The 17,370-nt window shown below is 32.8% G+C and overlaps 3 protein-coding genes across 6 annotated transcripts; 1 reads left to right on the top strand and 2 right to left on the bottom strand.

Annotated features, from left to right (window-relative positions):
• Positions 1 to 4,512: 4,512 nt before the first annotated feature.
• On the top strand, positions 4,513 to 6,092 carry LOC133038717 (V-type proton ATPase subunit c''2). Its single transcript, XM_061116912.1, has 4 exons — positions 4,513 to 4,760; positions 4,869 to 4,946; positions 5,362 to 5,532; positions 5,656 to 6,092. The coding sequence occupies exons 1-4, from the start codon at positions 4,633 to 4,635 to the stop codon at positions 5,822 to 5,824; spliced, it is 546 nt and encodes a 181-aa protein (XP_060972895.1). The 5' UTR covers positions 4,513 to 4,632; the 3' UTR covers positions 5,825 to 6,092.
• Positions 6,093 to 7,707: 1,615 nt separating this feature from the next.
• Positions 7,708 to 10,459, bottom strand: LOC133038712 (protein DETOXIFICATION 16-like). Of its 4 annotated transcripts, XM_061116903.1 has the most exons (9): positions 10,131 to 10,455; positions 9,966 to 10,064; positions 9,275 to 9,819; positions 9,106 to 9,192; positions 8,970 to 9,026; positions 8,650 to 8,888; positions 8,460 to 8,578; positions 8,064 to 8,150; positions 7,708 to 7,975 (listed from the first exon to the last, which is right to left on the bottom strand). In XM_061116903.1, the coding sequence occupies exons 1-9, from the start codon at positions 10,242 to 10,244 to the stop codon at positions 7,913 to 7,915; spliced, it is 1,410 nt and encodes a 469-aa protein (XP_060972886.1). In that variant the 5' UTR covers positions 10,245 to 10,455; the 3' UTR covers positions 7,708 to 7,912. The 4 variants fall into 4 exon arrangements, 3 of the variants coding, with proteins under 3 accessions (XP_060972886.1, XP_060972885.1, XP_060972887.1); XM_061116902.1 differs by having other exon boundaries at positions 9,966 to 10,455; XR_009688232.1 differs by lacking the exon at positions 7,708 to 7,975 and having other exon boundaries at positions 8,121 to 8,150; positions 8,460 to 8,859; positions 9,966 to 10,459.
• Positions 10,460 to 11,837: 1,378 nt separating this feature from the next.
• On the bottom strand, positions 11,838 to 15,647 carry LOC133039096 (uncharacterized). The gene has a single exon (XM_061117900.1). It carries the CDS (start codon positions 15,645 to 15,647, stop codon positions 11,838 to 11,840), a length of 3,810 nt encoding a protein of 1,269 aa, XP_060973883.1.
• Between the last annotated feature and the right edge of the window lie 1,723 nt (positions 15,648 to 17,370).

The raw sequence follows: 17,370 nt of genomic DNA on the forward strand, positions 1-17,370 counted from the left end.
TAAATTAATATCAACTCTATTAGTTATTTTATATGTAAGAGTTAGGAAATATCTAATTATTTGTATTCAAGAATTATTAAAGTTTAAAAATGATATTAGCACAAATTAATTTTAGTAACTTATAAAATTAGACTGTATATTGAACTGTTTTAAAAAAACTTATAAGGATACTGATAATATCTTAACATCATGAATCAATTACATTACAAAAATTTAGTTAGGTAATATATTGTCTTAAGATACTTTTATACTATTCTTTTTAGCAATATTTTCATTATCATGAGAAATTATTAATAAGTATAAGCATTTATTATATAGCTTATTATTATAGTTACTATATATGATAGTTTTTATAATATAATTAATTTTATTATGTTTAAGATATTATTGGTAACTTTATAAGTTTTTACATATCGAAATTGCTTTATTAAAAAAATTTGTTATTAATATACTATATGGTAACTCTTAAATACAATATAATAAAAAAAATGTACATGACCTAAAGAAAAGAAAGAAAGAATAAAAATCATAATCTATCAATACAACATGTATTGGTTTTGGATATATTTTTACCGGTATGTATTAAGCAATTTTTACCAAGTTCAAGCTTAAACATATCATCGTCTTCAACAAAATGTACATGACCTAAAGAAAAGAAAGAAAGAAAGAAAGGAAAAAAAAATATTATAAGAGTAAAATAGTAGTGTTATCAATTTCACTTCCTAAATGAAAAGCTTTTTTAATGGACAATCCAGTTATATGTGGACCCGATTAGAATGAAAAGTGCAAAACATAAAAATTACACTATTGTCTCTATCGAAGTAAATGAAGATTGAAATCCACCAATGACTATCATTAGTTTTCTTATTTACAATTTTTAGACAAATGCTATCTTCAATTATTAACAATTTAGAGATTGATTTTTAACTTTCTTTTTATCCTACACCCATTTAAGTAATGTTTTTTTAAGTATTGGAATATTAATTTTTAGTTTATTTTTGGATTAACTTAAGAACATATTTAAATCATCAAGCTTTCTTAAACACTAATATATTGCATTCAGTATCCACTTTTAATTGACAACATTATAAACTGTAATATTTGTATACACATAATAATAATCTCACCTAATAACTAATAATATCTATTTTTTTTAATTTTTAATTGTAATACTTTTAAATAACATAGAAACATACTAGCATAAAATTTAGTATACGTGCATCGCACGTAATTTTTTGCTAGTATATTATATTTCATTTAAATCTAAGTATATTCTTGTTCTCCACTTAAGTATATCACATGATTTACACATCAACTATAAAAGTGGGTATATTTTAAAAAATATAAAAATAAAAGTAAAATTTAAAATAAATAAAATAAAGTGGATATATAATGTAATTACCTCATAATATAGGTCGTGTCCGTCCATAAAAAAATAATATAGATTGTGTTGTATCGTGCCAACATTTTAAATGGTAGGTCCAGTATGACCGGTAAGTGCATATTTTCCTATTGTGCTCGAGTTCGTACTGTATTTTACTCGGGCCGATCTATTTTTCATAAATAAATCACCCCGTTTTCTTATACGAGCTCGAATTCGAGCTCCACTTTTCCAGTATTTTTTACAATTAATAAGTTAATCTCTATGTAAAAAAAATAATCACTAAATTATATGTATTCTTTATAGTTTTAATTATTTTTATATAAATTTTTAATAGGGGTAATTACATAAAGTACTATTTTTTGTAAATTTTTTACATTTGTACGTTTAAAGATTTTTTTTTTTTACATTTTTATGGTATTTTATAAAAAATAATACGAAAATAACAAGAAAACTACATAAAAGTAACAGGAAAATAACATGCAAACAACAATAAAAAAATAACATACAAATAACAAAAAATTAATAACAACAAGAGTGCAACATAAAATATACATCAAAAGACCGTATTTTCTGTAAATAAAATTATAAGAAAATCATAAAATATTTAAATTTTTTACAACTGTATTTTTGTTATTTTTGTGTATTTGTAAAATTATTCTTTTTTAATAATATTTTACACATCACCATAAAAAATTTAATTAGAAATGTAAATATTTATTAATAAATACATATGTGTTATTATTATTATTATTATAGGAATTTTTAATGTATTTTACTTAATCATTTTTTTTACAAACGTGGGCAATTCCAATTTGCTCTGTTGTGTCGTGTTTAAATTTATATTTTTTTTTATGTCAGATCGTCCTCGTGCCTCGAGTTGATGGCGTGTCAATCAACCCCATCCAAATCCTAAAACGGTAGATACTCACCCTTCCTCCATGATACAAACGTCGTCAAATGTTAATAATATGATATGTATTTTTTTTCTTCTAATTTTATGTGATGAAAATAAAATTTATTCTTGATTTTCTAATAATAATAAGGCTAATTAGAAAATTTTCCCCCAAACTTTGACATGTACCAAATCATGTCCCTTGAATTTTTTTGGCCATTAAAAATTCCTCTGAACTATAAAGATTGTTAGATTTAAGGATTTTTGTCTAATTTCATTCAATTTTACTCATTCAGTTATTGTTTATGTACTAAACCATGCTCCCCTGACTTTGATATCTACCAAATTATGCCCCTCAAACTTTGATACGTACTAAATCATGCCCCCTGAACTTTCATCCATGTTATAATTTTTTTACTAAAATTAGACAAAAGTCCTTAAATCTAACAATCTTAATAGTTCAGGGGGAATTTTTAATGACCAAAAAAGTTCAAGTGGCATGATTTGATACATGTCAAAGTTCGAGGGAGAAAATTGCTAATTAGCCTAATAATAATAATAATAAAGTAAAGGGAAATTTTATTTACACCCCAAAATTTTCTAAAAGCACCCCTTTTTTAATAATTTTAATTTAATATAAAATTTATATCTTTAGTTATAATAAATTTTTTCAACTTTTTTCTTCTAATTCATAAACTTAAAAAATATATCTATCAAATAAAATTAAATTATATTTTAAATATTATGACAAAAAAATTAAAATAAATTTTTTTATGAAATTTTCTTAATAAAAAATAAAAAAATATATATACATGAGTTAGAAAAAATTATGAAAATAAAATCAAAATAAGTATTAAAATTAACATAAAATAATGTGAGAAAAAAATTTAAAAAAAATATCTAGAGCAATTTTTAAAAATTATTTAAGTTTATATTTTTTTTAATAATTGGGTGTATTTATAATTTGGTGGGGCGCAAATAAAAGTCCCCTAAAGTTAATTAGAATTTTTACTCTCTGAATTTTGACATGTACCAAATTATACCCCTTAAACTTTTATGGCCGTTAGTTTAAGGACTTTTGTCCAATTTCATTCAATTTTACTAATTGAGTGATTGCCCATGTATTAAATTATGCTTCTCAGACTTTGATGTCTACCAAATCATGTCCCTCAAACTTTGAAATGTACCAAATTATGCCCCCTGAACTTTGATTCATGTTAGACTTTCCTTTCTAAAATTGGACCAAAATCTTTAAATCCGACAATCTCAATAGTTTCAGGGAGATTTTAACGGCCTTAAAAGTTCAGGGGACATGATTTGGTATGTGTCAAAGTTTGGGACAAAAGTCCTAATTAACCTAATAATAATTTGTTTTTTTATTTAGAAAGGAAAATTTGAATTTCTATGCATTTGTTGGATTAAAATTATTTCCCTAAACTTAAATTAACCCATATTAGTAGAATATAAAACTCAATTCTACCCCTCCCATTTCTAACATCTACCCTCTCTCTTCCTCCCTTCTCTCTCTCACTCTCTAAACTCACCCTAAGGACTTGACCCATAAACCACAATCCACCACCCACAACCTCGGTCCTTTCTCTCCACGATCAGACCCAACGACCCACGGACCCAATGACCACCGCAGACCCAACGACTTCTCCATCAACCACGGGTTCTCCATCGTATTTTTTGTGGTTTACGATTTAGGGTTAAAATATATGAAATAATTCATATGTTTTTTTTTATCTATGGTTTCCTTATGTTTTGTTAAAAAATTAAATTCTGGTGAAATCTATATTTTCAAGGTTCTTTGTGATTCTTCTGTACATGGTATGATGGTGGGTACAATACTAGTGTAATTTGGAGGTTATGAATGAAAGTTCGATAGGATACGAAGGTAGTACCATAATTGATACTGTACGATAGTAGTCCGATAATTACTTAAAATTTATGGCATAATATGGAAGTTATGGTACCACAAACCCTATCTTACCCTACTCGTACCATAACCTCCATATCATGCCATAAATTATAAGCAACTATCGTAACCTATCGAACCTTCATCCCTAACCTTCAGATTACACTACTATTGTACCCACCAAAATTCCATTTTTTACAAAAAAAAAAAAAAGAAAAAAACAAAATAACAAAAACAAAATCACAACAATAGTAGTGAATATAATAATAATGATTTGATTTTTTTTGATTTAGAAACGACATGTCGTTTGATTAAATTAGAGATAATAAGAGTAAGAAAGAGTGGAAATAGAGAGGAGAAGAGAAGCTGCCTTTCCTGTATTTTACTATCGTCGTGGATCGTCTGAGTCTGAGTAACTCGAACGAAGACCAACCAACCATGTCTGGCCCAGTAGTAGTCGTCGGTGTTACCTCATGGGCCAGCGCCCTTGCCAGGATCTCTCCCTACACTTACTCCGCCCTAGGAATCGCCATCGCTATCGGTGTATCAGTCCTTGGGGCTGCTTGGTAACTAATCAAATCAAACCCTCTCACATTCACATTCATATTCCATTCCTTTTAATCTCTCTCGATCGAAATTGCGTGAAATAATGTCTGGTTGATTTAATTTCACAGGGGAATTTATATTACCGGAAGTAGTTTGATCGGTGCTGCAATTAAAGCTCCTCGAATCACCTCCAAAAACCTCATTAGGTAAATTCGCTAACCCTAATTTCTACATTAGAAGTAGTTTGGATCTCATTTTAGATTTGTGTGTTTTGTGGGATTTCCGTGAGATTTATCGGCGGTCAGATCAGATTTGGGATCTGTATCAGACAAGTTTTATTGAATTGAAGTTTAAGTAGTAGTGAGAACTGTATATCAAAGACTTAATTTTGAACTAATGTTTGAGTAATTTGTAAACCCTTAAAAATCTAGAGAGAATAGCTTTGTGTGGGTTAGAATTCATGACATGTTATTAGAGTTTTCATACATCAAATTGAATTGACCTTTTAATAAGTTCTTTTTGAAGGTTTCACAGAGAAGATTGGATTAAGTTTGTTCATTCTATTAGTTTTAATTGTTTAGTAACAATTCTGTGGATACAATGCTTGTGTTCTTTGTGTAGTGTTATTTTCTGCGAAGCTGTTGCGATTTATGGTGTTATTGTTGCAATTATTCTACAAACTAAATTGGAGAGTGTTCCAGCTTCACAATTGTATGAACCTGAATCACTTAGAGCAGGATATGCAATCTTTGCCTCTGGAATTATTGTTGGTTTTGCAAATCTTGTTTGCGGGTTTGTCTCTTCCTACTCTTTTTCTTCTTAACTTAATCATTGACTGACTGAATTAAACTCATTTATAGTACTGCCACTTCTTCTTCCTCGTTTTCTTTGTGACTTGTTCTTTTCGAAACACAGATTGTGCGTAGGAATAATTGGAAGCAGTTGTGCTTTATCTGATGCCCAAAACTCCTCGCTTTTTGTTAAGATTCTTGTGATTGAGATTTTCGGAAGTGCACTTGGGCTGTTTGGAGTGATTGTGGGAATAATCATGTCAGCTCAAGCAACATGGCCTGCAAAGGCTTAAATCACCATTTTCAGTATGTGTCTGGATTCTTAGATCTGCTGTAAATGGGGTTTGTCTTGGTATCATTTTGCTGATCTGGGTTTGTAATTTGAGATTCGGTTTTGAACGAATGAGATGTGGAAATGAATAAAATGATTTGTAAGGAAATATGTATTGAGAAAGAAATCAAACATGTGAAGTATTATATTCTTTTAAATATTTATTTTAGATGAACAGATCTATTGTAACTGATTGTTCTATGATCTATAGTGAATTCCTTAAGAGAAAACTGGAAAATATAATTTGTTTTGTTTATTTTTGTGCATAATAAAAGAGTAATTTTGATACAATTTCAAAAGAATTCTTATACCCTATTTGATATCCAAATCCAATGTTTTAGCATAATACATGTTTAGACAAGATTCAACACATTTTGATTTTAGTAGTGGCCACTATGGAGTTACTATGATTTCAATTCTATTTTCAGAGATGTTACAATTTATGAGGTTATTCTCACTAAAGTTATTTTTTTTTACCAAATGTCATTAAATTACTATTGTATTAGTGATATTTGAAAAAAATAATATATATTTTAGATACATTTCTATTAATGTTAGTAAAATTACATATTAGTAAATTAGTAAAAAATGGCACTAAATTATATCTATAATGTCATTTTTTGATCGAATGTAACTAAAATGCTACTATTCTCACATTTTTTAACAAATGTTACTTATTTAAATATCACTAATAATATATTAAACTGGAATATCGTGTTGTAGATTCATCTTCAAACTTTCAAAATTCATTTTATACAAACTCGTATAAACTCAAAATGAGTTGGTTCAAGTTTCGTTGGAAAGCTTAAAAAGAGCTCTAAAACTTCTATTTCATGACTTTTTCCTATCAAAGCATAGTTGAATTTAAATATAAAGTTTTAGCTTTATTTTTCTTACAATTTTATTTTTACAAAAACACCAAAATAAACTAATTTAATACTAAAACTAAATCAGCAAAAAGAGCATTTCCAATGGAAATGCAAATTAGTGATCTATTGCTAAAATATAACTCATCATGTAAAAAGTTTGCTCGAAGGTGTGCCAAAAGTTTATGCAAATTTGTCACGAGAAATGCTAAATTGGTGCCTAGCACCCTTGTGAGGTGTAATCTCCATATTGATATAATTCAATATCGGGTTTCACTTATTTTATTTTGGTAAATATTATAAAAAATTGCTAACTAATTATAAGGCACCACCTCCTAGTGGTGTTAGGTACCTTAGTGCCGCATAACAATACTTATTTTATCACATAATGAAAGTTGATCTAAATAATTTGAATCACACATAATGTAAAATTTATATCATAATAAATACTTTACTTTTAATTTACTTTTATATCATTTTTAATATTTTACTACTAAATTTAATTATTGCATTAAATTATAAACTTTTTACATTTAGCTTGATTTGGGGGCAGGAAACAAGAGCTCAATAGCTTGATTTCTTGGAGGTAATGCAGTGTAATTAAATGGCGATGAATAAATTTTTATTCCATTTTTTTTATTGGTTCTATTTTAAAGTATTAGAATATCATTATTTTTTTACTTTAAAATGAAAAGAACATTCATGATTTTTTATCATTTTTTTATTATGTATGTTAAATTTTATTTCGTTTCTATTTTCATTTCGATTTTTATATTAATATTTTTATTTCTCCCAATCAAACACAACATATATTTGAAAACAGAGAGGAAATAAGAGAAGTGAGAACAAGAAAATTGATTCATTATTAAGAAATTCAGTTGATACCACAATATTTTAGAATACTGATTGAGTGGAAATAGAGTACCAAAACATCTAAAGAAAGAGGACTATGAGTATGAGAGGATTCCAAAAGATCAGATTTTTATTCTAGTAAAATCATAACTTGTATTTAGATTCAAATATTAAAGCAATTTTATACATTGGGTTTTCATTTCAGTTCATTACCACCATGAATTTTCACTCAACAACTATTTTCTGTGGATTGTTGCCACTGTTTGACTTTGACCCTTCATAGAAGAATATAATATGATCATAATATTAGACTTCCTAGAATCAAATTAGCATCATGATAATTCATCACTAATTGCAACTTTTGTGCCATGTACTCTATCTGAAGCATTATTCACCTGAAAAAGGAGATAATAGTATTTAGAGCATATAAGATAAGATTTCCATTAAAAGAAGAATCTTAATTTTTAAAAAGGTTTGATTTACCTCTTTTTCCCAATCAGTGCATATTGTTATAATAGCAAGACACAATGCTTGCATGATTAAGGCCACTATGATTCCTATCCAAAGCCCCTGTTGTCAAACACATTTTGATCACGTGGTGCTTTGACAATCCCGAGAACCACGTGCTAGCTAAAGGGGGCTTATACCTTATCCTGCCTTACTTGGGTCATCGGTAATTACACCTCATGAGGGCTCCCATCCTAAAGATGGCTCACCACGGCGAGCCAGCCTTCAAGGGCCAAGCATAATCCCTCACAATGAGGAGCAGGGTGAGAGTCGAACCCTTGACCTAAGCAAGGAAGTAGGCCAGTAAAAGCTTCCCTATCACTATACCACACAGTACCAAATTGAAATTTGAGAGTGAGTTTTATTTATTACCTTCCCACCAATGTGGAAAACAAAGGCTAGAACTATGGCTATAGGTATGCCCATAACATAATAAGCTGCCAAATTAACATAAGCACCAATCTTTTGCATCCCTAAGCCTCTAACACTACCTGAAATTGTCATCACAAGTGTTAGAATCTTTCATGAAAAAGAAGCAAAGCAAAAACGAACAAAAACAAACCCGAGAGAACGCATTGAATCCCGTCAAAGAAATGGGAAATTGAGATCAAAATCAGCATTTTTCCAACATATTTCACAACTTCTTCTTCTCTGCTGTAACAATACCCCCAAATTCGACGGCCTAAGATCAAGACAGCACCCACCGAGGTGCCTTCTGTAGCAACCATGCATAGCGCGACACATAATGCTAAGCGAGCTATTCGAGGCCTCCCTGCACCCAATTCATTTGAAACTCTTGTGCTGACAATCAATGCAATAGAAAATCATGTTAAGACAATATTTTCTTAAGAGAGTTAGAGTTAACAAAGTCAGTAAGCTCACCTTATCACCCCACCAAGCCCAAGAGGTAACATATACACCAATGTAGCTGTGTTAAGGCTGAAATTTGTTGCTACAAAAGTTAGGAACTTCAAACTTATAAGTTATCAATAGCATTGATTTGAATTGAAGTACAAACCTGATTGACAAGACTGATGTTTCGAGTTTTGGATTAGGAAGAAGGCCAGATAACAGAACCATCATTTCGAAAGACCAGATCTTTAACCTGTTTAAAGACATAGATGATGAGCTTCTTACTCTATACATCATCAAAATCCAAGATAGAAAATTGCTAAGTATATATATACGTTGACATTACTGCTGAAGGAATGGAAAGTCTTAGAAACTTTGGAATTTCATGAAAAGCCTCCATAGAGAAACCATTCCATGTGTGTTTACATAAAGGAGAGATTCTGACATATAGTACTAATGACAATGCATTAATCCAATAAGAGATTGCATTTGCCATGGCTGCACCTCTATTTCCAAGACCTGATTTAAACACCATAAACCAACATATGAACAAGTGTAGTAATGTTGTTATTCCTGTAGTGATCATCATTGGAACAACATTGTTCTGTGTTAGCAAGAACTTGTTGTGGCATTGAGTAACAGCATAAGCGAAAATGCTCGGTATCATGAACCGAGCATATCGACCAGCCTCTGCAGATATCTCAGGATCTTGACCCAAGAACAAAAGGATTTGGCCTGCATTGAACCATATAATAGCCAAAGGAATGCTTACAGCTAGAAGAACAATCATTCCTCTCTGCATGTGTATACCAAGCAGGTGATATTGTTTTGCTCCATAGGATTGCCCACAGAATGTATCTAAGGCATTTGCCATTCCAATCTATCCAAACATGATATTAGAATATAAACAAAAACAGGGCTATGATTTACAGCCAGAAAAAGGGACAAAAGGGTCTTCATCAATTGGTACAAGACTTCTATAACATATGAACAAAGTAAAATAAGATAAGAAAAATGAGAGCATACCAGCAAGCTGAAACCAGTTACTGAAGCAAAAGAAGTGGCCATGGAAGCTCCAGCTAGTGGTAATTCTCCAAGATGACCCACAAACATGACTGAAATCACCTGCAAACTGTATGTTAAGAGATTAACACATATCAAGGGACCTGCTAATTTAAGCTGCTGCTTCACCTCAGCAACAATATCATCATCCTTGTTCAGGTCTTTTCTCAAATGGGTTGTATTCACTTCAGTGATTGATGGTAAAAGGCTTGCCCTCTGCTCTTCTTCCATATCCATATTCATGGTTTTGTCTAGCTCAAACAACTGATAGCTGAAACTACCAATTCAAGTCTCAGAGCAAAGAAAAAACCAGATTTGTTCCAACCTAACACCTTGGTTTTTTTGGTTTGTTTTGTTCTTTTTTAAGTATAAAGTAATATATAAATAAAACATTTGATGAACATATCAAAACAATAATATAATGTAGAATTATATATTTAGTTTGTTGTTTAATAAAATGGAATAAATGGTATAATTGTATAAGGACAAACATTCTTATTCATGTTACAAAGTGTTAATGGTGAGTCACAAATATTTTATTGCTAGTGTTTTTTCTTTATAGGAGAATTATTTAAAATTTTATAAAATTTACATTTAATCTTAAATAAATATAATATAGATAATTATAAAAAATATTTACACTAAAAACACAAAAAAAGAAATTAGATTAGATCAATTACTTAAACATTTAATTTACAACAATACAAATTTTTAATTTTCTAATCAAATAATTACACTTTACAGAATAAAATAGATTAAATTAGTTATTTGATGAACACTCCTACTTTTATTAAGGGTGTGTTTGGAAGTAACTGTGTAATTACTAGATAGTGTAATTACTAGAGTGGTAATTACACAGTTTAGTAATTACACTATATTTAAAATGCAAAAGTGTGTTTGGATATGAAGTGATAATTACATATGAATTCATAATATCTTGTTTGGAAAAATAGTTAGTGATTACATGGGAAAATAATATTTTTTTAGTAGCTAATGTTTAATATGGAAAGTTTTTAGTAATTACACAGTGTAATTACATTCAATTCTCATGGGGGATCATGAGAATTGGATAGTGTAATTGGAACCCCTCAATTACTTCCAATTATATAGTTACAGTATAGTTACATGGTCAAACAAACATGCCAAATTGTGTAATTACCTCTAATTACACACAAATTTAATTACACTGTGGTTTTACAAACGCACCCTAACCATTTTTTGCTTACACAAATGGTATGTAAAGAATCAAATCAGCTGTCCCTACTAAAACATTTTTTCCCACAAACTTTTGTGACCCATTACTAACAATTTGTGCCACAAATATATATATTTATAGCACATCCTTTAATTATGTGGGTATGATTGCACGAACAAAGCAAAGAATAAAGATAGTTTTATAGCATATTAAAAAAACATAGCAATATAATATAGCATGGCATTGCAATTTTTTTTTTTTTTGAGAAAAGGTCTGCTATTATAAATCAAATAGAGTCATTTACAACAACAGAGAAAATGGTAGAAGGAATCTCTTCTAACCATATACAATCATTTTCCAGCTGTAATGCTTGCTTAGCTAAACCGTGTGCAGCTTGGTTAGCATCTCTTTTAATGTGAGATATGCAAACATTAGAGAAATAGGATAAATGAGTAGAAACATCTGAAACTAAATCGTGAAAACTCGAGTTTGGTGATGTAGACCGATGCAATGCATTCACAAGCATTAAACAATCTGTTTCCACATAATCAATAGGGAGATGCAATTGGTTCGCCCAGGAAAGACCAAAGAACAATGCCTTTGCTTCCATTTCTTGAGATTTGAAATTCCCCCTCGCTGGTTTAGACATTGCAGCAAGCACCTGTCCATTTGATTCGTATAATAACACCAATACCAATTTTGCTCCTCGAAGTATCAATTGCCGCATCCACATTCATTTTGATTTTGTTCTCTGGGGGAGCATGCCACTTAACAACAGCAGCTTGAGAATTGGTAGGAAAACCAATATTTGGTGAACCAGCAGAAGTTGCAGAACTTGTATGCCCACCAGTATGCTGTAATGCAGCCTGGTTTGTGATCTGGTATTGCTGCAAATAGGCATCAACTTGTGACAATAAATTAACAGGTCCTTTAGTGTTTTTACCATGAATAAAGTTGTTTCGATCAGACCATATAAACCACATGACACACAAAATTCTTTCCATCTCCAATTTAGTATGCAGAGAGGATAGATACATCAAATAATCCCCATCCTGCATTCGATGTGCACTATGAAAGTTGAAAGAAAAACCAGATAACTTCCAGACTTCTTTAGCATGACAGCACGAAAACAAAGCATGTCCTATTGTTTCCCATGCGGTTTGACACAAAGAACAGGTTGCTGAAGTTAGGACTTTCTTATGAAACAGGGATTTAGCAACAGGTATTGAAGATTGTATCACTCGCCAACCAAATATTTTGACCTTAGCAGGCAAATTATAGCTCCAAAAAGTCTTCCACCATGTATTCTGTGTATTAGAACCAGTAGAGATTTCTCTTTCTTCCGAAGAGCTTGCAAAATGATATCCTGTACTTACTGAATAATCACCCGATACATCATGATGCCAAATCCACCTGTCTTGAACAGCATTGTAAGATAAGGGAATGGTAAGAATACGATCAACATCTGGTGGTGAAAAGTCAGCTTGCAAAAGGGCAATATTCCACTCTCTATCTGCTGTAATGTAATCCGAGACATGATTTGAAGATGGACCATAATAACAAAAAGCCTTGAAGTTATCATGGCCTGGAATCCATGAATCTGTACCACAAGCAATAGACAGGCCAGTACCCACTTTCAACCTTAATCCTTTTGCTAACAATTCCCTACCCCAAACTATTCCCTGCCAAGTCAAAGAACCCAGACCATTTGCTGAAGCTGTCATAAATTCAGTATGAGGGTAATAACGACCTTTTAAAACACGACTTAGCAAGCTATTTGGTTGTTGAAAAATACGCCAAGCTTGTTTAGCCAGTAAAGCTTGATTAAAATGCACAAAAGATCTAAAACCCATACCACCATCACCCTTAGACTTGCAAAGAAATTTCCACTTCTTCCAATGAATTTTCTTATTGTCTGTGGAAGATCCCCACCAAAATCTCGCCATCATAGCCTCAACTTCATTACAAAACTTTTTTGATAGGCGAAAACAACTCATAGCATAGGTGGGAATCGATTGGACAACAGCTTTCAATAATACCTCTTTGCCTCCTATTGAAAAAATCTTATCATTCCAAGCATGCATAAGCTTCCATATCTTCTCTTTTATATGGCTAAACAATTGAGATTTGTCGCGTTCACTATAAGCAGGTAAGCCCAAGTAAGTTTCATGACATTCGCAAATTGGCATGCCCAAAATTTGTTGGAAAGAGTTTTGAACGACCATTGGAGTATTGGGTGAAAAAGACATCACCGATTTTTCAGTATTCAATTCTTGCCCCGAAGCTCGATGATAAATATCAAGAGCTCTTTTAATAGCTCCACAGGATCTGTCATTTGCTTGACAAAACAAAAGATTGTCATCCGCAAACAACAAGTGAGAAATTGTAGGCGAATGACGAGAAACTGCCAATCCTTGTAGCCGACCAATGTTTTCTTCGTATTTGAGCAGCCTAGATAGTCCCTCTGAACAAATAAGAAAGAGATACGGTGAGAGGGGATCTCCCTGACGAAGGCCTCTTTGAGGTATGACTGAACCTGAAACTTCTCCATTAATAACAAAAGAGAAAGAGTTTGTGTGAAGGCATGTCATAATCAAATTAATCCATCGTATGTTGAATCCCATCTTGCCCATTACTGCAGCCAAAAAAGACCATTCAACTCTGTCAAATGCTTTGCTCATATCCAATTTGAGGGCTGCATAACCTTTAGATCCTCGCTTTCGGTGTTTGAGACTATGCACCAACTCAAAAGCCACAAGTATATTGTCTGTGATCAATCTATTAGAAAGAAAAGCACTTTGAGTCTCCGAGATAACTGAATGAAGAACTTCTTTGAAACGCAACGCCAGCATCTTTGAAATAATCTTGTAAAGGACATTGCATAGACTAATTGGGCGAAAATCTTTCATCTCTTTTGGTTTTTTAATTTTCGGAATCAAAGTGATTAACGTGTTGTTGAAGGCAGCTGGACTTTCTCCATGATTTAAGACATTCAGGATCACCTTAGTCACCGAATCACCCACAATATGCCAATAATGTTGATAAAACATTGCTGACATGCCATCTAAACCAGGACTTTTATCAGAACCCATTGTATTCAGAGCAGCCAACACATCCGAAGCAGTGAAGTCATGTAACAAAAACTCATTTTGCTGAACTGAAATAGTTGTTGGAATTGTAGACAAAACATGGGATAGAGCCCAATGGTCCTCTTCCGAAGCAGTAAAGAGTCGAGTAAAATAATCAACAACAATATGAGAAATACCCTCCTTTGAAGTGGTAACATTGCCATCAGCATCCACCAGTTCTTTAATTCGATTATTAGATTGCCTCGCGGAGGCTTTTGAATGAAAGAATTTGGTGTTTCTATCTCCCGATTGCAGCCACTCAACCCGAGATCTTTGTTGCCAATATTGTTCTTCATTGGCCAACAACTCCTCCAAAATTTTCTCAGCCGATTGAACCTCCTGAGAGTGATTTTGTGACGTTGTTGCAGCAGAGTTCAGCCGGTTCACACGTTTTTGAGCATGAGAAATATTCTTCTTCATCTTACCATATTTCCTATAGTGCCACTCTTGCAAACGAGAGGCACACTGCTGCAAACGTGATACCAAACCAGCCGTTGGATCAGTAAGTTCTGCAGAAAACCAGCAGTTGGAAATTATATCAGCACACTCTTCATCTTTCAACCAAATCTTCTCAAAGCGAAAACGAGATTTCTTCCTTATAACAGGATTGTGTTGTTGAGAGAAAGTTATATCCACACTTAGAACTCTATGATCCGAACCAAAATAATCCAAATGAGTCAATATTGGGTTTAACAAATTGTCCTTCCACTCACGATTAATAAAACACCAATCAAGTCTCTCCTTCAAAGCAGTAGGATTTTTTCTATTCTTAGCCCAAGTAAAATCATCACCAACAGCTGGTAAGGCATTCAAAAAACATTGGTCCAAAGTTGTACGAAATGCTTGCATTTGGTTATCATGTCGAAGAGGGCCACAACTTTTATGGTCAGCAGAGAAAATTTCATTAAGATCCCCAATTAAGAGCCATGGATCAAGTGGAGAAACATCAGCAAGTCTTCGAATTAAAGCCCAGGTATGTTTTTTATTTATACTTTCAGGAAAACCATAAATAGCAGAAAAATGCCAACGAGGGCCATCCTCAAACAACACATAACAATCAAAGTGATTTGTATTCATTGATAACAAAGTTACATCCACACCATCTTGCCACAATAACATAATACCACCCTTCAAACCAACCCGAGGAACTTCTAGACCATTACAATAATTCAAACTATTTTTAAAACGAGAAAGAGCACCATCACACAACTTAGTTTCCATAAGAAACAACACCTGAGGAGATTGCTCAGAAATAAGCAATCTAAGACGACGGAACGCACTCGGGTTCCCCAAACCCCGTGCATTCCAGCTTAAGAGTTTCATGATGAAGAGCGGGATTGCATAGCAATCACCGCTGCATTGTCAATGATCTCATCAGAATCTGAAGAAGCATCTGAAACTGAATGGATAGAGTCCACTTCAACTGACAAAAGAGAAGCTTGAGGAACATGGTTACCCCGACATCGTTTAAGAAATTGTCTCAAAGATTTGGAGTCGTTGTGGCGTTTAAACTGACGATTTGGGTGAATATTTTCCTGATCAAAACTTGACTGAGTAGTTGATTGGAGACCAGTGGTGGGATTAACAATAGATTGGGAGGTTGAATATAAGGGAGAGGAGAAAGGCACGGTTAGAGCAGGGTAATGAGATTGATAAGTAGGAGATGTCATTGGGGGGTAAGTGGCAACAGGGTGATTAAAAGTGGATACTGAGTTAGGAGCAAAAAAATTGCCAACATCAGGAGTGTATACATCCGAGAGATGTGCAACCGAATTATATTTTGTAGGAGCATTGGTAATTGTATTTTCCACACCAGATGGGAAAGATGATAGTGTTGATGATGTTTGGACCATACCAGAGGAGATCAATGAAGATTGTCCAAGTAAAGCCGGTGAGAAAAAAGGTTGAACTCTAGATGATGGTGCTGTAGTGGCAACATGATCAGTAGCAGTAGCAGTAGAGGGTAACACTTGAGAATTAGAAGACTCCCCAGTCAGTAACTGTGGTGGATGAGCAGCAGGACGAGAATGGATCTGTGGAATTGTAGCAGTTAGAGAGTTTCTAGCCAGACGAGTGAGCAAGGGCCACGCATTTCCTTTGGAAAAATCAGATCGATAACGGTCATAAGATGAAGATGGTAATGCAGAACCATTCAGCATAGGTCCATAGGCCAACTCTGGTTCAATACCATTATCAAGATTTTCCAAAAACTGTGGACATTTCTGGTATAAGTGACCAATAATACCACATTCCATGCAATAATCAGGGTGACGTTCATAACGGAATTCAACCCAAAATTCATCTCGAACTTTGGGTAGAGTAATCATCTTACCACGAAGCAATGGTTTCGTTATATTTAAACGAACTTTGAATCGTAAAAACGGACCCCATCCTTCATTCAATGAGTCTTCATGAACAGTCAAAAATTCACCCAAAAGATTTCCCAAAGATTTAGCCAACAATCTGGATTTACTGAGAAAAGGAAGCCTATACGCTTGCACCCAAAAAGGAGAAAAAACCATAGATTCCGGAGTGACATTTTGAAGTGCAGTAGGAGGATAAAGAACAATATGATGATTTTGAAAATGCCAAGGTTCTTTATCAAGAGCTCTTAATCGATCACCTTCACATCCAAAACAGAGAATAAAAAGGCCTGAGAAATGTTCCTTGATATTTACTTTGAACCGGCCATCCCAATGTTCTGCCATTTGACGTTGGAAAGTTGTAAGCCAGACTTTCTTATGCGTGATTACTCTGGCAAATAACGAAAATTCTTCAGGAGGTTGTTCTTCACAGGAGCCATCATCAGCAATGGCAAAAACAGATTTCTCATTGTCAGACAAAGTCATTGTGGATTTCATTTTGTGAATGAAAGGATCCATAGTGAACCGAGTGAGAATGCAGAAAAATGCAGGAAAAGGAGAAGACAATGAACAGAGAAACTGAAAAAAGAAGAAGAAAAAAACTGTAAAAAAACCAGATATGGACCTTAACTGCCACAGAGCACAACAGAAGGGCAGACGCTCATGGCATTGCAATTTGCAAG

The sequence above is a fragment of the Cannabis sativa genome, chromosome 6, assembly GCF_029168945.1.
Source record: "Cannabis sativa cultivar Pink pepper isolate KNU-18-1 chromosome 6, ASM2916894v1, whole genome shotgun sequence".
Classification (NCBI taxonomy): Eukaryota; Viridiplantae; Streptophyta; class Magnoliopsida; order Rosales; family Cannabaceae; genus Cannabis; species Cannabis sativa.

What these genes read in the sequence shown, in the direction of transcription:
- LOC133038717 (XM_061116912.1), top strand. Translation starts at nt 4,633, where the DNA reads ATGTCTGGCCCAGTAGTAGTCGTCGGTGTTACCTCATGGGCCAGCGCC. An exon ending in TCAGTCCTTGGGGCTGCTTG is followed by an intron (nt 4,761 to 4,868) that starts GTAACTAATCAA and finishes TTAATTTCACAG; the next exon opens with GGGAATTTATATTACCGGAA. An exon ending in ACCTCCAAAAACCTCATTAG is followed by an intron (nt 4,947 to 5,361) that starts GTAAATTCGCTA and finishes TTCTTTGTGTAG; the next exon opens with TGTTATTTTCTGCGAAGCTG.
- LOC133038712 (XM_061116902.1), bottom strand. Translation starts at nt 10,244, where the DNA reads ATGAATATGGATATGGAAGAAGAGCAGAGGGCAAGCCTTTTACCATCA. An exon ending in GGGCTTGGTGGGGTGATAAG is followed by an intron (nt 8,889 to 8,969) that starts GTGAGCTTACTG and finishes ATTGATTGTCAG; the next exon opens with CACAAGAGTTTCAAATGAAT. An exon ending in GATTCAATGCGTTCTCTCGG is followed by an intron (nt 8,579 to 8,649) that starts GTTTGTTTTTGT and finishes TGACAATTTCAG; the next exon opens with GTAGTGTTAGAGGCTTAGGG.
- LOC133039096 (XM_061117900.1), bottom strand. Translation starts at nt 15,647, where the DNA reads ATGAAACTCTTAAGCTGGAATGCACGGGGTTTGGGGAACCCGAGTGCG.